At 44.9% G+C, this 24,446-nt stretch overlaps 1 protein-coding gene across 1 annotated transcript in view; it reads right to left on the reverse strand.

Moving 5' to 3' along the window:
* The window catches only part of LOC131293378 (centrosome-associated protein CEP250), a 141,293-nt gene that overhangs the window by 51,082 nt on the left and 65,765 nt on the right, over positions 1 to 24,446 (reverse strand). The window contains exons 3-5 of the mRNA XM_058321457.1: positions 7,407 to 7,472; positions 3,415 to 3,603; positions 3,138 to 3,201 (exon numbers count right to left, since the gene is read on the reverse strand). Coding sequence (XP_058177440.1) covers positions 3,138 to 3,201; positions 3,415 to 3,603; positions 7,407 to 7,472 — 319 coding nt within the window. The remainder of the gene's footprint in view (positions 1 to 3,137; positions 3,202 to 3,414; positions 3,604 to 7,406; positions 7,473 to 24,446) is intronic.

Consider the following 24,446-nt stretch of genomic DNA (forward strand, 5'->3'; position numbering starts at 1 on the left):
GCTTTGGGATCCAATTGATCAAATAAATCCCATGGGGTGGGGTGTAGTTTTTTTGTGCGTTTGATCAAAGATTAGAAGATGCTTGAATTTATAGCCTTCTGCGAGAGTTTAAGCCTCTTTATAGATATTTGAGAGATATTTTCTGTTAAATTGAATAATTTTCATTTAACGCTGATGTAAACTAGTGTTGGATTATAAACTTTTCAATGGTTAAAATAATTTTAAAACGGGAAGAAAGTTTACTTGCTAATTTTACAGTTTCTATTTTTCTATGCATCCATCCTTCTAAAACTTAAGAACTCAAGCAAGCTTACAAAACTATTCTTTCATCATTCCATGAATCATTCGTTAGCGCAAATTGCGAGTAAATTGCATCACGCAAGCGACACACACACACACACATTCTCTCATACAAAAAACACTCTCATAAATATGAAACAGCATGAAAAGCCCTCAGGGCAGGCCTGCAACAACAAGCAGCAGCAGCAGCAATCGATTCCTACAAGCAATCAGTCGTTTGACAAATCTTCTTCCACCGCACCGGTACCACCCACTCTGCGCCTCCGACGGAGTTCTGACCCCTCCCCTTTCCCACCATTTCTCCCCACCCAGCTGGTCCAGGTTTCGTTGCGCAACGGATCCAAACGACGCGTAATGGGCGCAATTTTTCCAGCAATTTCTCATAATCGAACCTCCGCTTTCATTTCTCATCATTGCGCAGTCCGCCCCTGCCTGTGCCCTTTTCCCTCGGTCTCGGTGGGATGCAGCAGCAAACGGAATGGCATTGCCTTCCTTAAAAAGACCATAAGGTTTCTCCCCGGAGACGCTCGTTGCAGCAGCATAAAACAAACGAGGCAAGTGAAGCAACAAAAACAAAACCACTCAGAGATCGGAAAACAAACGTCTGTCGGGGGTGGGAGGGAAGGCTAAGGGAAAAGAAGCGACCAAATGACATCAGCTGTGCAGCAGAACGAAGAACGGCACTCGGGATTTCGCCCTTGGGTTCGCGGTTAGGATGCATTCTGGCGAAAAGTGCCACGATTGGGTCGGCGAGATTATGCCTCGTAGCTTCTAAATTGGCGCTGGCGATTATGTAATACACGAGTGGAGCGCGGTGGGTGGAAAAACGAGGGGGTGGCGATAGGAAGAAGAAAACGAAATATAAGCAAACGTGGGGCGTTTTGCTTTACGATTCCGCTGCGCTGGAGATCCCGGATTGTGCGGCTCGGACTTTCGTACGATAGTGAAACTTGTTCAATTTATTTTTCCCCCGAGGCCACGATAAGCACACACACACACACGCATATACATCTTGGACACAACGTTTATGTCGTTGCTTGTGTCGCGAAAAACGTCAACCATTCGAAGAACGACCACGAGTGTCGGGGCAATAAAAGCAAACCCTAACGCACCACTCAACATTACGTTAGTTATGTTGCACGGTTCTCCCACGGTTCGGGCTGTTTGCCCCTCCGACTGTCCCTTCTTGTACTCCATCCTCCATTTCCCAAGAGATTAGTTTTTGCCCCGCGTGATGGAGTAAATCGGCAATGCTGTACACAATAATAACATCATTACGTTCGCATCGCAAAACCGTTGCGATCCCCACCAGCGGAGTTTTTCTTCCAACCGTTGGAACGCGATAGGAAAATATTCAAAAGGTGAACAAAAAGGAAATTATTCTACGTCACACGCACGGTAGAAAAGAATGTTTCTAGCGCACGTTCTTGGCCGGGAGAAAGGAACGGAGAAAGAGATGGCAGTGCAAATCCCTCGACGGCCTGTTCATGGGCGCGTGTTTTTCCATCAATTTTTCGCACATTTCTTCGCCATCCGCATCGCGCAACCGCGGGTTACGGTTTCGCGGACAGCGTCGCCAACCGAACCCGTGGAAGCGCAGCTTTTCTTACGCTCCACCGGGAAACCCGGAGAAAGGGGGAAATGTTCTACATGTCAAAACCTTTTATTGTTATTGATTGCATAACGGGGTTTATATCATTTTTCCCCCCGTGGCTTGGCCTCGGGTGAGAGGGGGGGGGGGGGGGGGGAGGGAGGATGTTGGAAACCCTCGGGGAGGGTATTTCGTTGCATCGCGCAAGATAAATCGATCGTGGCGATCGTGGTGGGATCCTTTGTGGCCAGCAATAACGCTGGAAGCTGCTCGGTTCGGTGAAAGCAATCGTATAGGACACTTGGCAAAAAAAGAGGACGGGTGGGGAGGGGCAAGGAAGAAACAAAAACATCTCCTTTATACGCGATTCCTCCGAGTAGCAGCCCCGTCGAGGATATACAAAGCGAACATGAAGGAATTTTGTAACAGAAACATCTCCCACAACCCGCTGGAGATGTGATAAATAAAGGAGGAACGAAAGAATGAAAGCTCTTTCAAGGGTCGGAAACATCATCATCATCATCACCCCAGTCACCACCACCCCACGGGGAGAACTTTCCTCCGGTGGAAAAACCGTTTCGAAAAAGGAACTCATCCGTGTTCCATTTCTACGGCTTGAAGTTCTTTGGGGGAAAGAATGAAATAAAATGGTTTTAAAATAAATAAGTGACCAGCCCCTTATGTTCACCACCAGGTCCCCCAGGTCGTGGTTTTAGCAAGCTCCATTCCCGAAGCAAAAAGTCATGACCCCCTCGCAACTGTACCCACACTCACACACACACGTCCAGCCGAATGGAACACATTGTAACTTCACGCCGTATTAGCGGTTCTTTTGCAACGGCGGTGTTCTTTTGCCCCCACCAAAAGGGTGGCGCATTCTCGGAAGGGGTGGGTGGTATCCGAAACGCTCCCCGGACATGGGGAGAACCAATCGTCATGTAACGGGACTCGTGTGTCCCCTTCGCCATCCAGTGCCATCCTCCGCATCCTCCGCACAGCCGAGCAGAAGGAATCAATTTTCGCGCGCGCGCACCCTCGCTTGAAACGTAAGAATGATTGATTTAGCAGCAGCACAATTCGATGGCCGCGTTCCCGTTGGCCCTTTCTTTATCGGCTCTTCTCCGGTCCATTCAAACGGAACTTTCCACTGTCACCCTTCTGTGCCGCTGTTCTGTGTCGAGAGAGGAGGGAATGTTTTGTTCTGTGCGTGAAAAATGACCATCCGTAACTCCGGAAGGATACTTACTCTGAGCTTGCAGGATCGTGGTCGCCTGTCCCCCGGGGAAGGTCGCGTTCCGTTTGTGTCGCCCCTGCAGCCGATGGGTGATGGTGTGCATTTGCATTTGGATGGTGGGAGAACCCCAACGCGAATGGAGAATGAAGAGAAAGGATATCGATCAGTTTCAATTAGGAATATGCACCACCCGATGACATGCTGATTGATGGCTTGCCAGAGTGGGGGTGTTGGCGCGCGGGGAAGTTGGCCGCTCGAAAAAAGCAGGCCACTCCCGAAGTGAACGTACCTTCGATTTGGGAAAGGCGGCCAGCACGTTGAACCACCACTTCGTCTCCTCCGGGCAGGTGCCCTTCACGAAGGTGACCCGGTCCGGGGCGGTGATGGCGATCGAGTGCGGGTGGCTGGTGATGTTGTCCGCGGTGGTCACCTCCAGCACCTTCGTCATGTCGATTATGGCCTGCGGGATTGTCTCGGGCTGCGGTCGGCGAGAACGGAGAAAGGAGGGTGTGATGAGATGAATAATTAATTTGCAATCTGATACTAGAGGTGAGGTAGGTTAACGTTTTCACGGGTTGCAAAGTATGGCTTCCGTGAAGACTTAATGGACGAGCGAAGGAAGAGAAACACATTTCAGTAGCTTCTCTGAACGCATTGGGATGTTGAGTTTTCTTTACAAGATGTTTGAAATATTTTCAAGATTAGGTAATGTAAGTAGTTTGCTAACATTTTTTAACACGTTGACAGCCAAGCATTTGTAGCACACTTTTTTAGTACAATCTTTTTCAATACAATTAGTTTATAACATTTATTAAACCACCGAATTTTGAAGGTTTTGCAAAAACTAAGCTTCCCAAAGACTTGATATTAAGTATTGGTATAGTTTTTATGTTGCATTTTCATTTATTTATAGGACCTAATCTTTTCTGAACTAATGACAGCTGACTATCAAAAATGACCATGGCAGTCAACGTGTTAATTTAATTTTTTAGTTACTGTTATTTAGAAATAACTTGTGCTATTTGGTAAAATACTAGCCGAAGACAAATGATAGAAACTTTCATCGACCGATGACTTTCAGCCAACATACACTTCAATTCAATTCAAACACTCTATATACTAATCACATTTAATCAAATATGCCTGAACACTTTAAATAAAACACGATAAAACAGTGAAATAATTCATTTTGACGACTAAAATTTTGCAGACCCACGCAATAATAAATCAAGCCGCAGTGTTACGCGTTTACAAGTACTGGTTTAAGGTTCAGAAAGTCTTTCAGAGTTTACAATGCTTTCTAAGAAAATAATGAAAGAATCAAAACTGCCTTTCGTTGTACACGTGTTTTAAGTTAAAAGATCCGAACGGTTTGATTAAACGCTGTTGTGAAAAGATTTTTCTTTCCGTTCACAAGCATCGCCATAAACGCAACTGACAGAGGCTTCATAATTTCCCAAAATTTATCATCCTTCACATGAAAACTAAAAACCGGCAAATAATAAATCTCCTATCGTGGAACGGCAGACCAACACACGTTTCTCAATCAATAGCACATGGTTTCTCCGGATCGGGAAAAAGTAACGATCGCGGGGGGAGGTCCGTTCGGGCGTTTTATGCAACCGGATTGCATCAATAAAACCGTTGAATTAGTTTACGGAGAACCTCCATCGGTGTTGGCGTCATTATAGATTGCATTCTCCAAAAATGGGCTGCATTCGGCGCACGAGGCCGGGAAGAACCACCGAGAGGGAGTGTAAAATACGTTTCGAAATACAAAATATTTATATGCACTGTAACGCTTTCGTGCCGTAGTGTTCGGATACGCTTTTTGTTTTTAACTTCACCGTTTTTTGATTCGCGCGAATGGGGGAAAAAGTGCACTCCCAATGCGCTAAGGCGCTAACCTTCTCCTTGCCGCCACCTGTGGAGAGGTTTTATTAAGAAGCATCTCTCGCCCATGGGCCGATGTGATAGTGTTCATTTTATCCGCACGTTTTATGGGGTGTTTCTTTTATTTCTTTATGAGTTTTGATGGCCGATAGTAGTTCTTTTTCTTTTACACCTTCTTCTCAAACCGAACAAGATTGGATTTTTTACTGCAACAACGGCCAATCGGGAAAAGGTTACGTTTAACTGCATGGGGAACTGCATAAAGTTTGGGAATCTCAAGGATTATCCGGGGTTGTTTCTTACTTAAGCAAAATTTCAAAAGATGTTCCAGAAAGGATCAGAGCCGTCGCGTTGTGTGCAATAAAATGCCAAATTCGGCGACCATCGGAATTCATTCCAATTATTGTTTCTCCAGCGGAAAGAGAAGGTTAAAACATTGATGATAAGATTTATTCAACGAAAAGGCTTCACCGTGTTCTGGGTGAATTCCGGTGAAACGAGGCATGATCGGACATGCATCAAATATGCATCAAGGGCATCGGTCTGCGAACCGATAACCGAGGGCTCGACGGGATTAGTTCCGAAAATCTGCCAAAATATTTTGCCCTTGAGCGGCAGCTTTCCGGAATTCTGGGTAGATATGCTCTCGCGCCGAAACGTGACCTTCGGCCCCCTGCGGAAGGCAGACGGACAAAGGGTAAGATGATCTGACGGGTGATTCTAATCTCGAACAGGTCGATTAAAATATTTTGCCTGCCGCTGCCAAAAGGGAACACGCGAGCGAAAAAGAATGCTGGTTCGCCGGATTTGGCAGAAAAGCGAGTGAAGATCCATTCGTTCCTGCTGTTTGGCTACATGGAGTCAGAGGAGGTAAATAATATCGCTGACAACCATAAAATAATATGATTTTGGGCAGGAATTTCTGCAAACCAAAATAAAAACAAGAGAAAGACCTTCGTTCGTATCTTAAAAACTATATCTCTCAAAAGAAGTGCAAAGGATCAAATGAAGTTACTAAGTTCAAACTCCTTCGAAAGATAACCAATTTCATGTGAATGGGTAATCAAAATTTTATTAAAAACGCCATAAACACAGGCAATTAAGAAACGCAATTCAGAAAGTCCATTCAAATGCGATCTTTATGCAAAATCTTTTGCTTCCTTTTTAATTTTCAAAGAGCAGTGTTTATTCGGTACGCTTGATTGAAAATGTTGAACACCGACAAAGTACACTCCTTACCAAACGTAGGTCTCGTTGGGGCGGTTTGGTTGATCGATAGGGAGGCGGTAGGTATGGGTGTCTTGTTGTTTGTTCTTCATTGCATTGCTAAGATTTTTGCACAAAGCCTCGCCAGCGAAACAAAAACAAGGAATGCACCGAACAAAACAACATCGTAATCTTAAGCGCATGCTTCAAAAAGGAAAATAATTCTTCAAGCTTATTATTATTAATGTCTGAAATGTCCACGATCGTTGCCTTTTTAGGGGGGGAAGCATATTTCCTGCTCACGCTGGCCTGGTTCTCTTTGTCCAGGGAAACTCGTTCGTCAGGAAGGGGAAAGGCGGGGAGAATTGCATCGGAACGTTTCTGTCGAAGTAAGGTGCGTTGCATGACTGCGTCAGGTTGTCGGGCGAAAAGAACGCTGACTCGCTGCAGCAACCACCTTCACGGTAGTGCTAATTGACCATTGCGAAGTCACCTTCGAGGCGTATGTTCGGGCGACTCGGATTTCACAAGCGTGTTTGGGTTGTCTGTTTTTTCATATTCAAATTGTGTTTACGACATATTTCCCGTCCGTTACCGATTCCAGAGATTTGAGACGCAATTTCCCTTGTGCTATCGAGCGTAAGGAAGTATTTAGCATCATTTGTGTTTTGTCTTGTGCCGGTCGGTGCTGTGAAGGGGATAAGTAGAATTGATTTGTTTCACTACAGCAGCCAACGCTCCTCTTTTTCTCTTATGTTAATTAGTCGATTGAAAGCTTCTTTACAACAGCATTACGTGTGCGTTTTAAATGCAGTTTTAAATACATTGTGGTTGCAGGTGCCATTCCGAATTTTGCAGTTCGGATCAGAAGGGGTATTCAATAAAGCTAATGAGCCATAGGTCATTAATCAGGATTGGCCATACAAGGTAGAATGGATTTGTATCAAACAAAAGACCTTAATTAAGAACACGTTAGGTAATAAAATTGATCCTTAGGAAAGTTTACATGAAAAACACAAACGCGCTTTGAAGCAATACATCAATCATAATTTTTTCTCGATGTCAAACTTTGAGAATTGCAAGTGTAGGTACGTTTTTACTTTGTTTTTTTTCTTACGTCCAATGTCACCCTTAATGCCGGTCGTCATATTTCAATCAAACCGATAATACCCGCGTACTTACATGTTCGTCCACCGAGTATGTGAGCTCTCCATCGTCGTACAGCACGAACCACCTCCTTTGCCATCGCTGAAATAAATGAAAAAAAAAAACAAAGAAAACACTATGAGTCAAAACGTCCATAAGAAAGTGAACAGGGCGAATGCAAATTAATTACGTTAACCGTAAACCAAGCCGCCATTGCAATAAATTTCGTTATCGACAACGGCCCCGAACAACACAGCGTCAAAAAGGGCAACACCATGCCGAAGGGTTTGGTCGAAGAATTTGCAAAAGATAAAGATTTTGAAGGGGGTGTGGTGTTTTCTTTCCGTTTTCTTTCTTTTCAAAAAGCAACAATAATTTTCAACATAAAAAAACAGGCATAAGCATATCTGCGAATCGAACAACAGCAAAAATAAATAATTGACGAGGAGAGCGAGGGAAGGGAAGAGGGAATTGGGTACCATCATAAATGTCCATTGCGCACAATGCGCGAGGGGACATCTTCGAACCGGGAACGCGCAATGTGGGGAACAGGTGGGTGAGATGAATTTACAAGCAAACAGCAACACTTATCCGAAAACGCTTTATTTGGCCATGGAATGTCATTTATTGGCGTTATAAGTTATACGCGAACCGCTGTCTCGTCGCCAAAAACAACACTCCGGCGCGTCGAAAGTAAGGGAAAGACGATGTGAAATCGGTATCGGGGGGGATGGAAGGTGGCATCTTTTGGCCGAAAAGATTCTGACACAAACATTTCGAGAGAAGATGGGATGACGATGACGGGTTGCGATATTTCTTGCTGATAATATTTTGTGCCGTTCGCCTCGAGCGAGCCTAAGGCCATTAAAATGGCACAAAACTGCGCGAAAGGCAAGTGTCCCGAAGATAAACAAAGTATTTGAATAGCCAAGCAAGTCACATGCTGGACGTATGTAACGGGTTTGGGTGAGTAACTCCGTTTGTGACATCGGACGGTTGGACGAGCGAGTGTGAAAAATGAAACAATCCAAAGAGGACACTTGAAACCAACCGTCGAAAGGCAATGCACCAGCGCCGATCCTTAAGGATGGCACATTATCGCCCCCAGCAGTCATGAATTTCGCCGGTGGACAGTGATCGACCGCGAGTGAGAGAGGGTTCGGAGCCATCCATCTTCATCCTGGCCACCAGAAAACCGACGTCGACTTCGAGAAGGCCATTGAGTAAACACCATTTTTGGCGAAGTTAAAGTGCTTTCATACCATCCCGCCTCGACGAAAGGGCATTCTTTCGCTGGGGGTTTTGTGATGCGCGCACGACGCATAAGCATACGGCCATCGTCGTCATCGTCGGTGACCCACAAACCATTGGCCATCGCGGAAATGCGGGAGAAAAATTGACCAAAAATAAACTGCCGATAAAATGAGGAGAGGCCGGGAGAAATGCCTACCAAACCAAACTGGTACGAAGTGTCCTTCCCGGGGTCATGTGCGCGAAAAGATGTTTTGCTTTTTTCCCCCCTTTTAACAACTCCGCTGACCTACATCATGCCGGAAGATTTTCGAAAACCTCCTTTTTGAACTCCTTTTATCAGAGGCTTTTGGGTAGGCTTTTTTCGATTCTGATCAAGTTACGATCGACAGATGGGCAGAAGAATGATGCCTCGACTGTTGCTGGTCAAGTCGAGGGTCGCCCTCGGGGCAGATTCGAGGGTTCGGTAATACATACGAAATTACTTACGACAAAAAGGTCGAACAAGTTTCACGGACCGTTGATCGGTCGTAGGAGATGGCGTATTTTTATGCCGGCGTCAATTAAATCATCCCTTTACGCCACAAAAAAGGGGGATCCATCATACTTACGTCCAAAAGTGGAGTGACTTGAACGGAGCTTAGGTTCTCGTGCGCGGAGTAAGTTCTTTTTATTTCAAATAACTTCATACACGTGCATTGCATTCTTCCTCACAAGAAGAAAAAAAACCAGGCACAATTCCCCGTCAACGCAGAGAATGTTGATTTTTATTTACGAGTCTGTTGATTTTTCACCTCCGCCGGCGCTGAAACAAAAGACTCATTGCCACAGTTTCGGGATTGAAGCGACGAACCCTCCGCCCGCCACGGGGCAATAAAACAACAGTTCAAGATGTAACCTTTTTCTTTTGTTCGTGGTCAGCCGTTATGCTGTGTTTAGTTGTTTAACCCATCCCATTGGCTTCCCTTGACCCCCCCCCCCCCTCCCGCCCTCCCCCCTCTTCTCATCATCCTTCTTCCTAAACCAGCTAAGATGAGAAGCTTAGTTGAGTCAAAAGGGCTCGTTCGGATTCAATGTGAGTGATTACCACTGGAGGCGTGAGCAGAATCGTTAAAGTATACATAAATTACAAGTAGCTTCTCCGACGGTGTATCGGCACCGCGTGTACTGCTTTCTTCGACGGCCCGGAGTCTCGGACCAACGCAAGAGGCTTTGCTTTGGAGGAAAATATACGACCCTTCCGACGACATCAACGTGGTTGCTTGTTTACTCGCCGATCGGATTGGTTGGGCTACCGGGACTCAAAGCCCAACAAGTTGGCGCAACATTGTTAATGCGTCCGGGAAAAGCAACCTGCCCTTCGTTTCCCGATCGCGGGCGGGCGGGAAAGCTTCACTTTTGCGGCCATCCCCCGGTGGGGTGGCTTGAATGAATGAAAACACATTCACTGGACACTCCGGAACCGTTGGCGAGGGTGCGATGTAATAGATGCAAACGAATTGCGCCGCTTACCGGTCGGTGGGTCGTGGGAGTTTCTGGTACGCCTTCATCCCTTTGGGAGTTTACTCGTAAAAAAAAATACACACAGTACTCCTATATTACGTTACTGCGTGTGAGTTGGATTGTGTTGGAAAATGTTAGATGTTAATTAAATTTAAAATGCAAACAATCCATAAAATGTGCAAGCGTGTGTGGCTGTCTGAAAGTGCCACATTGCGAGCAAAAGTGTAGCTTAAAAGGAGAATATATTCGTTCGTTCTCGCCGAAGCGGCTCGAATGAACATTCTTAGCATAAAGCAGCACATGTTCTTAATCATTTCAACCGATCGGAGATAGTTTAATTCGCAGTGCCTCAGGAAATTTAATTCAGTAGCCTTGATGAAATAAAAGGTGATAAATGCTACCGACTTTGCCTGTTTCCGGTTTGTTGGTGATGAAAGTTGAATTTACATAAATCACACAAAAGGAAGAATGATTTATGATGGTTTGGTGCAAGCAAATATGATCGTTGCAACTGCTATATGTAATTATTATTATCATTTAATGTAGTTGGTATTAAAAATAAGGAAATACGAATACTTCACAAGAAATAATAAGCCGAATAAATGATTTAGTTTCTAATGGATTATGACAAGCCTTTAAAAGAGCCTTTTTATTTCTTGCAGGATCAATTGCAAAACGCTTAGCAACGTGTCAAAGACGATTTAACCAAAGATATTTTTATAAATCAGCCTTCATGGCGTTGGTAGAACAACTTTTGTGCATTCGGTTGAAAGCAGAGTGCGGTCTTGCAAGTAACAAGTGGGACGGTTGCTTGCCCGAGATACAATTAATAACCGTCAGTAAATTTTAATCACTTAACCGTCCGGTGCAGCAACTCGCCGGCGAGGAGAAAAACAGCGAAGAAACCAAAGAACCCCGGGTCGGTTCACGCCGGGTCAAGTCGATCGATCGATCCGAGCCGCGCATTTGTCGCGTCAAGTGCTCCCCGGTGACTTATAATCTTGCCTGCCATAAGTTATTGGTCTCGATTGATCCCTGTGAGGCGTGTCGGGGCGTCGTTCTCTTCGGCGTCCAGCAGTCAGCAGTCCGTCGGCCCGAAATGCGGGAAGCCGATTACAGGCCAGGTCTCCTACGGTGTTTTACTTCTTTCGGTCGCTCCACAAGCGATTTCACCTTACGCCTGTACGGTGCAGGTGATTAATTTGGCGCGCAACTACACATGACCGCCGCTACTGGGTGGGGAGGTGTTCTGGTTTTCTTGCTTTTCCACCTTAAGCGCAGCAAGTGTTCACCCTTGTGCGTGGTGACATTTTCTCGACCCAACCCTGCTGCGAGTGGAATCCCTCCGGTGGCGTTGCGTTTTTTTGCGTGTCAACGAAGAGTCACTCAAAAAAGCAACCAACGGGGAGAGTCAACCTTGCTGTTTTGCGATGAAAAGGGCGTTGGTCAAAGCCGATCCATAAAGGCATGATTTGTGTCGCCTCGAAATGATCGATCGTTCGATCGACCGATCGCGACCTTCGCCGGTGAAACCGAGCGCCGATCGTGCTAAAAGGGCATGTCGTTTTTATATGCGGTTCATTCTTTTCTTAATCTCACAACCACTTTTTTTTGGTGTCGCAACACATAGTGACTTCTTTTTTGTTCGGCATTACAATCTATTAAAGCTTGTTTAATTTTTTTTTAACTTTTGACCGCATAAAATAATTGGTTGCGCTACTTGTCATTATTTTATCATTTAAACAGGAAAAAATAAGTAAAATCGAAGCCTTTAATGTTTTTATCACAAATTTATCTGAGCGCTTCTTGAGCGTGAGGGAAAGTTATGCTACCACGCCAAGCATACGCACGTGATCGTGAACAAAAAAAAAACACCTCAACGTTCCTATATGCTTTACTTTGGAACGGCAAAAACGGACGCTAAAGTCCAGAAGTTCCTGCGGAACATGTTGCCCCGGGAGCGGGCTGGTGTCTTTGGTCTTCAATTCCGTCGGTAGCCGGTTTTCCCCGGGGTGGAGCGGATCGGAGGTAGGCCCGATACGCGATCGATGGTCGCGGCGATGGTGTGTCGTCCGTTTGCTTTCGCGGGCTGATTGTTTTCCCTCCGAGCGGTCGCCGCCGCTGCTGCTGCTGCATAACCGCGGCGGCGATCGATGGCGAGATGGCAATTTGCATAAATTGGAGTGTCATTTGCCACTGCCTCCGTCGCGAGCAGCGAGGACCGAAGGGAACGGAGAGAAAGAGCGAACAGGGCATGAAACAGATTGAGCGTGGAAAAAGGCAGATGCTACCTCAATAGAGGAGGGGAATGGGGGGAAAACGATCATCAGGCGGGCGTGTGTTTCGTGCGGCAAACGTGGACCTACGAAGCCGACGCCGATGCTACCGGTTTGCCGGTTTGCGGAACATCTTACCCAACAACTCGCCTGTTGCGGGGCTCCTAACTGTAACGGGAATTTGCATTCGGCGTCGCCGATGAAATCTTCCTTCCGCAAGCGCGGTTTCCCAATGGTTTGCAACAACAACAAAAGAAGAAGAAAAAAAAATGGTGAGCAAACTTTTCGATGCCCAAGGCGATCGGTGACCATTTGTGGTCCATCCGGATGCCAGCCGTTTGACTTTGTGTTTTCTTTCTTGTCCACGCAGTAGCAGCTTCCATGAGCTCGACCGAACCAGGAAAGTGTGGCCGGTGGAAAGGTCGTTAGGTTAATTCGCCACCAAACCCCCCGGGGGGGTGAAGGTGGGATCGGGTCGAAATCGCTTACAAGATCTCCCACGACGACGTTCGAATCAGCTGCAGCAACATAATAAAAACAAAATAATCTTTCTTTTCAAATTGCTCAGAACTAACCGAGAAGAAATGGCACGAAAAAGTTCCACAAAGTAGCAATTTTGCAAAGCCGAGGGGTGAAATAAGTAAGCCAACCAAGTGGAAAACCCAAAACCTGTGAAGAATGGCCCTTCGTCCAAATCGATCGGTCCTTGGCAATTATCGGATTCTGGCATTGTTTTTCTTGTATATATTTTTCAAATAACGGATGATCTTCTTTTGTCCTGATTTCCAATGTCCGAACCGGCTGATTATAGGGTTTTCATGGATCGTGTCTTCAGTGAATTTAGATCAAAATTGGCATGCTTAAAACATTGTAACAGTTTTTAGGTTGATCATCTTTGATTCTGATTCGGGTTGTGGAAGATTACGTGAAAATAAATTAAAAATCAAATTCTTCATTAGTTTATAATACTGGTTTTATAGTTTCATTGGTTAAATAACTATGATTGGTTTACTTTGATTTTTTTGATCATTGATCAAATTTCTATTTCCGGGACATTTTTAAATTGTGTAAAAGTGTTTTACAACAGTTCAAGGAGAAACAGAAAATGGAAATATAATTTCAACTGCGTTTGGTTTTCTCCACATATAGTAATATAGCGTTAAATCAACACCAATGTTATCAAAACTGCCAGTTACGAGCAATCAGAGCGCAATACACTCGTTCAGCCTGTCCCTTGCAGCTTCCAAATCAAACGTTCGTGTAATCTACACCCAAATAACATCTTACATCACGGTTGAAACCGCAAACCGGCAATTTCCTCGCAATGGCGTAATTTAAAACATGTCCCGAGGAAATCTCAAGACACTCAACAACAACAACAACAACAAAAAACACAATCCGTTCAACATTCCACTGGATTGGGAGGAAAACAAAACAAAAAAAAGGTGCCCCACCGAAGCACCCGAAAAAGCCATTTCATTTCCAAATGTCATACGCAATTTTGGGCAATTTATGTTTAGTGTTTTCGACACGTGATGTTTTTACGATACGCTGCTCCGTTTCGGCTGTTTTGCGCGGGACATTACCTTTTGTGAAGTGCGAAAAAGGGCAGGAAGAAAAAACAGGCGGCAGGATTTTCCACCGCGCGCCCCATTTGGTGCAATGATTTATGCTTCTTCGTCGCACGTTCGTTTGTTTTTCGTATTTAGCTGTTTTTTGTTTCTTTTTTTTGCTTTTTTCGTATGAAGCCATAAATGTATCTCCACAGGTACGTCTCGTCCCCGAAAGCGGGAAACAAATTGCATGAAATTTAATAATTCGAGATAAGATACTTAACGGCACTAATTGGTGCTGTTCGGGGCGAAGCATTCATCATTTTCTGCGTTCGTAAAAGCGAACGGGTCGAGCCGATAGACGGACCCCAAGATCTTGGGGTTGGAGGACAAACGAGGGGATCACGCGACGGGAGAAACCGCAATAAAATTAATGCCACAAAACGCACGGGATGCTCTCGCATGAAAGTAAAAAGAAAGGCTAAGATTTGTTGGTATTACATACTGTCCAAAACGTGGACGTGAAAACACACACCCGAAGCATCCTTATGGTGCATTTCGATGCAGTCTGACCCTTTCCAGGACAGGTGGAGAGCTGCGTGAAAGCGTTACGGGGCCGCACCTTTCCGAGTTTGACTGTCTCGTATGCTCGTACACTTCTTGCCGCGGGACAATTGCAATTATTTTAATTTCCAACCAAGTACCAAAACCCGGAGAGAGAACTCTTTAGATGGCTTTGGGAGGGAAGCTCGAAGAAATTACGACACACGCGGAAACAAGTGGACATGTACTGGACATGCACACGAAAGCCTCTCGGTCGAACCGATTTCGGGATTAGCCAAATATCCAAGCAGTGGCCGCACCTTCAAGCCGAACGACAAAAGCTGTATAAGAAGACGAGAAATCGTAACTATGGCCAAACGATGTCGCTGAAAGGTGCACTTTCTGCATCGTGGATGACTTTGGCTGAAGGCTGGAGACAAGTGGCCATTAACATCTCCAAACATTGGGTTGGGCAGTGCCATTACGCGTCCGTGCGTGTGTGTGTGTGTGTGGGTTTTCTTTTGTTTTAGGCCCGACAAGAAAATACCACATTTGAAATTTATTTGCTACATCGCCGCAACGAACTTCCGAACGTCAACGTTGACACTCCCTCTCGTGCTTTCGCACTCGGATGGGGGGAAAGGGGTGCATGCATAAGAGTCACTTGCCTCGGGTCTTGAGATTGTCCTTAAGCTGCATATAGCCAATGTGCATGGGTATGGAAACTGTAGGAGCGAAAGAATTGGCCGGAAGTGTAAAGACAGAAGTGCCGTTGATGTCTCACCTGGTAATTGCCTGGAGTGATGAGTCTTATAGCTGGTGTGTAAGGTCAATAACCTTCCTTTTTTATGTTGTGTAATAGATACACGTATTTAAGGCGGGATTGACGACATTTTTTGAGAAGTTTTTAAAAAGCTAACTTGATTTAAGTAAACCAGTTATTCATCGATGATTTCAAGATTTCCCAGAACTCATTTGATTCCAGAGAAAGAAAATACTGGAACTTTAGAACCTTGATCTGCATCTAAACATCAGCCGGAAACTCCTTCGAGGGATCAGTTGCACCAGCTAACTGGTCAGTGTGCCTTATGCCGGAAAAATGTAGCCAAACCTGTCATCGTCAAGTGACAACGGGCATAAAATGCCACAAGATACGGTCTAGGCTTGGCACAGGTCGACCTTCTCCTTTGGCAGGAAACGGATAAACTCGCGTGAGACAAACCGGGAGAGGGGATAGGCAGCAGAAGATAAAAGATGGCATGGATGGGATCTTCCGTTTACTTCAATGTCTTAGAGACCGGTGCTCCGGTACAAACGATACGGAACGGGAATAAAAGATAACATTAAGAAGATAGAAAAAAAACACAAACCTTCACACAAATACACACCTGCATCCGATGAGACCACCCCACAAAACATGTGGACAGAGGGACCTCTTACTCTTCACGGGTCCCCTTGAATCCCCACCCTTCGACAAAGACATTAGAAGGCGGAATAGGGCCTTCTTTGCATCTTTTCAAGATCTTCCGAGATGAAGCGTCCCAAACTTCACGAAACGCAACCATTTACCGCTACATCGGAGACGGTGGTCAGCGGTGCACCGTTGGGGCTTTGCCACGGGGTGTTTGGGTACCATCGGTATGTTGGAGCAACTCCAAAACCTGACCAAATCCGGCCAACCTTACGGTGCGGGAGAATAAAACAAAACACAAAAAGATGGTGGGGAACGAATGCGGCTGAAGATTAACGGAAAAACGGGGTAGGGAAAACGGCCCAAACCAATCGTAAACCGGTCAACCCCGGGTTTGATGGGTGGCGACGATAGGAGACAAAAATCTAGAAAATCAATTTTCTATTTCCCCGACCGTACGGTTGGGAGGAACGTTTAGCTCGTCTCCCAGGAGAAGTTTCGATTGGCTTTGGCGCATTTTCGAGATGATGCACTTTAGCTTATCCGCGGGGAGGAGGACGCCGATATCGTCAGAACCGGGAAGACTTAGCCGCAAAGACGTTTCCTCCCGACCAGTTGACTCTGGAGGTGGTGCAACATAGAAGTAAAACAAATCTACCTCGAGGGCAGGTGAATTCAATTTATCGCTCGGTTAGCTACAGACACCTCTGGCACACCTCTGGCGGCCTCGGAATGATGCGGCCGTTCCTGAGTGCAAGAGGAGTTTTCGACGACGATGACCTCGAGAAGTACGTTTTTCCTCTACCGGTTTTTCGGGACCGCTCGCCGTGCGATCGGACCGTTCCTACCTGTTGCCCGTTTTCGATAGGATTCCATCGAACATATTGGCGTGCTTGTCCGAGGGAAGTCCAACAACAAACCGGGAGAGACGTCTTCGAGGGAAGAAAAAACTGTTCCCGCGCAACAGCTTGCGCAACAGGTTCAGAGAGATGAAGAATGGAAAAAACAAGAAAAACAAAACAAGCCAACAACTCCACCGCCTAATCTGGTGGCATTCATCTACGACGAGACTCTGCGGACTGACTTCCCGATCGTCCCGGAAAAGCTGCGGCCCAGGTTCGCCTGCCGCTACCATGCAGGGAGAAGCCTCCTTCACGTCGTAAATACGCATTCCTAATCGGTTATGCGCGAACCGCCGTTCTGGCGGCCTCCGGGGCCATGTTGCGAGCCGGGAAAAGAAAGAATCCGCCCCGGGAAGTGTGCCGGGATGGACCGACCGGCGGTTTGGGGCACGTATCTCAGATGGACTACTTTCGGAGGCGCACAGAACGGGTTAAAACGGTTAGAACGCTGTTGGCATGTTAATGGCGGCGACCGGAGGCCCGTTTCAACTGCTGACCAAAAGAAAACTTTGCTTTTTATTGGTTTCTCGTCTAGCAGTAACAGAGGAAACTAGTGCGATACTTCATTTCATATAAAAGTTAAAACTAGTAACTAGAATTAAAACTTTTTTTTTAATTTTTATTTTCAAATGCTTTATTTTCTATTCATCAATTTCGTTTTAATGATGTCGTGGGGATGTCGTGCCACATAAAAAAAAAAAAAAAATTTCGTTTTAATCAGAGATCGATCAACCATAAGATTACGGTGATTCATTTTTTCTTTGATTAAAATATTACTACAAGAAAACATATTCATTATGTGTCGGAAAAACACACTTAAAAGAAACATGATGATATACAACACAATTTAACAGCAAAAATATAATGTTAGACACGTTTACTCATGATTTGTCAAACCACCGTTATGTGCGGTGATAAGTATTGTACTATTTTTGTTTTATTTTCGTAATTGCATAGGTGAATAAAATAGAAGATCAATGCGTATGAAAGCAACATTTTTTCTCCTATATAGATAGAAAAATTGAAAATGACGCAAATGCTGGTAATAATGTACAAAAAACTAATCTCATAAAATATTCAAATACAAAACAAACAAACAAACAGTTCTTTTTAATTGAAAGCGACTTGTTTTTATAATGGTGCCCAAAAGTGATGTTGAATACATTGTCGAGTGAGAAATATCTGCCGTTTGAGTCTTTTTCTCCTTGTTTCTACTTTTCTTGCTGTGATTTCCAATAATCTTTCAGCATGAGTTCTTTTGCATTCACCATGAGTTTTTTTCATGTTTTCAATTTGTTGTTAAAGAAATGTATTGTAAGAACTATTGCATGGCCTATAGGCCGCTTAATAGTTCTAAAATTTAATAAAAAGTAAAAAAATTTCCTGAATAATATTGAACAGCCAAAAAACATTATCGATACCTTCAGACTATTTGTAGAGCAGTCCTTTTCTCTAAATTTTAGCAAAAAATGCAATCTTCAATATCTCAAAGAAATATTGTTTATCCGTTTGTTTACTGCTTCGCAATATGAAAATAAATAAAAATGACACATCGCAGAGAAGTAGAGCCCGAGGGCCATGCCTTTGCAAAAGAAAAAAGCAAGATGGAGGGAGAAAAGACTTTTTTGAACAAAAAACAGCATTGAAAAAAAAGCTTGAACCACACCCAAAAGATGGGATACTTTTTTATCTCTTACTTTACTGCTCGTTTCAACTGCCAAACCTCACCCAAAAAGTTTAAACGACAAACGACGACTCATCATTAACTTACACGGGCGGGCGTGCCTGCTTTCCACACCTGGCAAACACCAGTCCGAGGAACGACGATGGCATACGAACGAACCCCATTGTTACGGGCTGGAGGAGGTTTTTTTTCCAAATATCTTTTTCAACCCTACAGTCAGGATAAGTATTTGTTGTGTATCCTGAGGATCTCGCCAACTGCGGGCTTGTTTGGTGCGAAATTATGTAAAAAACAGCGAAACTTTGAACAACGGCACGAAAAAGAAGTCATTGGAATTCAATTTGTTCAGCTTGTGCCCTCTCCTGAGCGATCGAACGATCGTTCAAACCGTAAGAAAGGATTGCACACTACGTTCGGAAGACGTTCGGTCGTATTGAATTGTTGTTAAAATGGCAACCCGTTTGAGTATTCCTCCGGAGCAAACAGGCAATTTCCACGCACAGGTATCCGCGAGCAAATTGAGCGTTCATCCCGACAGAGGGATCCTCACACGTATGAAAGAGAAGGGCAAGCGTTTTCAAGTGGAACCGAAACTCCGAAAACAATAATTGCATTTGAGCTTCAAATAATGATAAATAAACGGGCAGACAAGCAGACAATTGCAATGCTGGAAACCGGGACCGGGTGCTTGGGGTTGGAAGAGTTTTGCCTTCACGTTCTGCTGTCGAATCCGGGAATGCACATTTTATGTTTTATCAGCAAGTTATTAATCTTTCCACAAAACGTTGAGAATCGAACGAAATACAAGAGTAAAAGGTATTTGTAGCGAGGATGACCAAACGGATGGAATGGAACGGTGAAAAAAAATCAATCGATAATTCTTCGCGGTAAAAAGGGTTGGTAAAACCGAAGAAGTGTTTCGAGAGTTCATTGTTTTGACGGAGGTCGGAATGAAATGGCAAATATATTCTCCATTAGCAATTGCATATGTGCAGTTTCTTTTAGAAAGATGCGGATTTTAGAAGGAGCTGCTGATTAATAGTAACTGTGCACAAACATATCGAAGCTTTGAAAAAGTGCTGCAAATGGTTTGCAAATAAAGAAAGAGCTTTGAAAATTGCCGAAGAATGAGAAATGAATGGCTTAAATACTTTTCAATTTATACTTGTATAATTTTCCAACACATCATGTTCGCTTCAATATTTTTCTTTTTCCACTCTGTTGTATACATTTCCATTTTAAACTGTATATAACTGAAGCGGGAAAAAACACAATTACTTCAATATGCCCAGACTTTTCTTACATTAACTCTCCACACCACAACAGCACTGCGCATCTTGACGTGACGCTGGACTTTTAAAATATCCTTTCTCATTCCCTCGGGGCGACATCGAACCCAATTCAAATCCCACCCATCTATCCGTCCGTCAGTTCAACGCACCAAACACACATAACATTAACCCGGTTGAAAATTTCGCTTTCGCGAAAGGATTCGCCCTGGGACGGCCCGAAACCAGAAGAAATTATACTACCCACGCGAGAGACGAAGCTAGAGAGAGAGAGGGAGGGAGCGAGAGTAAGAGTTAAGTGGCCGTCGGGACGATCGTCGGCGTAGATTGAAGATCAGGGCCAGAGAAAGATTGATCCCTTGCAGGTCGGGAAACAATAGCGAACCGGAGGTCGGGGCAGAAAAGATGCAAATGAAGCATAATCGAAATCATACGCCTCGCCGGTGATCATTGGTGTTGTGTCTCGATCGGTGGAGGCGCAAGAAAAACGAGTGCACACAAGATCCGAAGAGTCAGAGATCGTGCGTCAGTATGAGAGATGGATTCGGTTGGTGTTTCGGGTCGGAGAGGAAGAGGCAAAGGGTAGGAAAAGTTCCGCCCGCCCAGGGCAATTTGTACGTGTATGTAAACACGATTCCGGGAGTTCATGTGCTTGCGGAGCTAGCGGAGAAAGCAACTGCCTCTAGGGTATCCCTTACGAAGGATAATCGAGGAAAATCCACCTAGAGTGAGATGAAATTATTTGTTTTTGTAAGACAATTTATTTTCTTAGCAAATATAAAACAAATCATGACTAGATTCAATGTTTTAATTTTGTTGTTGCTACTTACAAAACATTTTTGAAAATTAGTTATATTTTCCTTTCTAGAAATTCTTTCTTTCTTCCAGGATATATTTTCTGCTACTTTTTTTTCTACTTGAAACAATGGCCACAATAATCGTTAAATGCCTCGAAAGCATTTTCGAAATTTCACTCTTTAGTTCGACTCGTATTTCTAGGCATCCATCTGCGATTATCTACTTTGCGCATCGAACAGCGCTTTTCGCTCAATGTCGATCGACATTAACCTCAGGTTTAACGGGGCCGTCCGTCCATGTTCATTCAAAAAGGATCATAAAATAATCGACGCTTTCTACGCGTGCGATTGAAGCGATCAATTTAATGTGGTTTGCGGTTTAACATCGAGCGTAAGGATTTGTTTTACCAAAGTTTTGTGACATAATAACGTTTGCGTTGGGTTTTGTTTTTATGTTTCACTTTGCTGAACAAATTAAAGCGGCTCGGATATCTCTGCAAAACATCTGGACCCGCCAAAAATGTTTATCGTCTTCCTGGTGCTGGAAGACCACCGTAGCGACCGACGGTTTCAACTGCGACCCGATGAGTGACTTTTTGAAACTTTAAACAAACGCCACCACGAGAAAGCAACGGCGAGACGAGGCGAGGTCCATAAAAATCCGTTAACTGCGAAGGTGTCGTAAATTTAAGTCTGATTTATTGGGCACCGAAAGATAAATTACGGCCCCATCGGACCGGGGGGTGTTTCGCTTTTATGGAGTGGAGAGTTTTTCGTGCTTTTCCCTCCCGCCCGGAAAAAAGAGCATCGGTTATATAACTTCCCGACACCACCCTGTCAACCTGTCGGCGGCAGGGTGGAGTTGGTTTTCGGGCCAGTGATCCAGTTGAAACGATACCGGTGTCATATTTAAATTAGCTAACTCTGCGCCACTCGACGGGGTTCGTATTTCTTTTCGCGCGGACCAATTAACCACCGGGAGGTTTTTTTATAGATACGCCAGACAAAGCTTTAACCAGATAAGGCGACGCTGTCTTCCGTTTGCAATCTCAATCGTTAAGAATCAATTTCGTACGGGAAAGCGGATTTAGATGAGTTCTCAATGAAGCGAATCTGATTGCGCTATTCTATTTCGCATTCTTCAGCTCTACGATTCTTTGAGTGAAATTCTTTGATATTCTACATATCCTATCTTCGGCGTGTGTTATGTGCCAAAAATCAATTTGAAAACTTTTGCGATACCGTTAGAGCGATGATCCGGTATTCAAGCAGCACACCCTTCGGTTTTTGCAGCGATCTATCGCACCGGTGTTCGGCGTTAGGGTTAGAATTACTAGCATTTAGCTGCTATTTAGCTCGTTCTTAGCGGATGAAAGGCTCGAGAAACCAGTCCATTAGAATACCTTTTATTTCCGAGAATAAGGCAACGTGCCGTCGTTTTTTCTTTCAATTTTAGAACGGTACACTTCTACCTTCACCCTTAATCGCGTGTGAATGAAATGGAAAGATTAATTGAGCATGATTCTACAAAGATCGGTATCGCGGATCGCCGTTTCACGTGTGCGCCACTCCGGACAATGGCGCGACCGAGGATCACTTTCGATCGATCAATTTCCATTTGCCGGCTGAGTTTTTCGTCGGTCATCTCGAGCCGGTTTCACCCATTCGCTCACGCCAGCGAATACTTTCTTCCCGGACGCATTAGAACGGGATCACCCGGGTGTGTGGTGGGTGAGCGCGGGGCGCGATTTAAGGGGTTAATATCCATTCGCACGATCACCCGGGACGGCCATCGGTCAGTGACCACCACCGTAGGTTCGTCATTTTCGCCAGGTCATTCTAGGGGCATTTCGTTAACGCTCAGGCCGCTGGTAAAGTGTGAAATTTCATCCATCCCTGCGAGACGCTTGACGCGATCGTTGTTCTTTGGTTCTAGCTTCCCCCAAAAAAAAGCTGGGTCGCAACACAGATACGAACAAAAGCGGCTCAAATTTGTGCTATAAAACGGCATCCCCGCTCATCCGGGGAGGGCTTCTAGAATTAACTTTTGAAAAAATCGAAAGTTCATTTAACTTTCCACCAAACTACTACGGTTGGTTCCATACGAAGGGCGCAGGGTTCAACGATCGCTTTCCGGAGGTGTGAAAAACGGTTTTATGGCAACATCGGAGAGACACAGAACATTTGATTGCAAAATATTATTGCCAAGTTGGGCGGAAAGATTCCGTTCTAAGCCACGTTTGCGAAAAAACGAAACCTAACAATTCACGAGTAAGATGTCGAAATTCGTGAGCTGCGTGATAATTGACGTAAATATAAAACCTTTGTTTTCGCCACTTGCGTAACACATTAGCTCCCGGGTGATGATTGATTTTGGCGATGGTTTTTGGCAAACAATTGATATGAAAAAGCAATCGGTGATAAATTTGTCGATCAAATCTTCTGCACACACAAAGATGTAATGCTCGAATATCATAAACATGTTAAAAGCAATTAGCGTGACGTTGTGTAAAACTGAAAAGAGCGTGAGAGATTAATGCCAACAAACGAACTGAAAAATACCACCGATCACAACTAAACAAGAAGATCTCCCCTCCGAATGGTAGAAAAACACCGATCAACACCATTTTCCGATGCAACGTTTTCCGATCGGAATCAATTTCCTATCGATCAACGTTCTTGTCAAAATAAACCGGTGTCTAAACGGGATTGTGCGGGAAGCCGTCGACAGACGGAACATATTTCTCCAACCGTTCGGAACCGGTCGGCGGGAAGGCCGTCCGTTGTGTCCATGCGAACATGCAAAATAGAAAACCCGACCGAACCGGACAGAAGTGCGCAGATTTCCGGCATCAAGTGCAACATCATGCATTTGCAGTCCAACACGTACACACACACACATAAACACATCGGGATCGTGTTCGGGGGTAGCATACGCCCAACTCGCTTCCTACCTTTTCCTCCTCCACGCGGTGGCGCTTTCTAGCACCGAGGCAGAAAATGGTTGACAATTTTAATTGCGGCTAAATTTAGCTTCCTCCACCGTACCGGATGTTTTCTGTACCAACAGGGAAAGGAGGGCAGGAGGGTCGGAGGTGCACGAACATGGATTACGGGCCCGGGAGATGATCCCGCAAACAAACGGTATGCATGTGTTACCGCGCCAGCGTGCATTAGATCAGACTCGGGAAGGCAAAAACATTAGGAAAGAAATGGAGGCTTAATTAAATTTTCTCCTCTTTACGGGCAAGATAAATTTCTCCTTTTTATTAAGTGATATCCGAACCGTCGGCCGCGGTGGACGCGCGCGCGTGGCAGGTTTTTCCTCCACTCGCGTGCGTTGCGATGTCTCGCAGATACGGGATGACCTGCAACCTGCCCAGAGTGCTGGATTAGCGCAGGGTAATGTACCGCTACTTGGCGCATGTTGGATGTTTATATATCGTCGTAGGATGTGTCTTGTGCACATCACACTAACAGCCACGGTGTTGCCCGGGTAAACGATTGCGTAGGAAAACTGGGCACACCGCACCGAAGAGCCGTCCCTCAGCATTTCCCTTAACATGGACATGAGTTAGGGAGTTTAGGTTTACCTGCACTTAAAGTAGCGATCCGGCACGAGTTGATCGTTCGTGGCATGGAGAAAATTGCCAATAAAATCCCGCACAGTGCTGGATAATTAGCAGAACGGCGCATCCAAAAGCTATTGCCTGCATTCGCGTGTCGATTAGAGACACATCTATACGAACAAATCACTACTCTTAATCATAACAGCGCTGGTACTCATTTGGATAAGCATTTAAGAGAAGCGTTTAGCGTTAAACATTACCTTACCAATCGCGCACACTCGCACCGAACAGTGCAGTG

This window comes from Anopheles ziemanni, chromosome 2 (assembly GCF_943734765.1).
Source record: "Anopheles ziemanni chromosome 2, idAnoZiCoDA_A2_x.2, whole genome shotgun sequence".
NCBI classification, from domain to species: Eukaryota; Metazoa; Arthropoda; class Insecta; order Diptera; family Culicidae; genus Anopheles; species Anopheles ziemanni.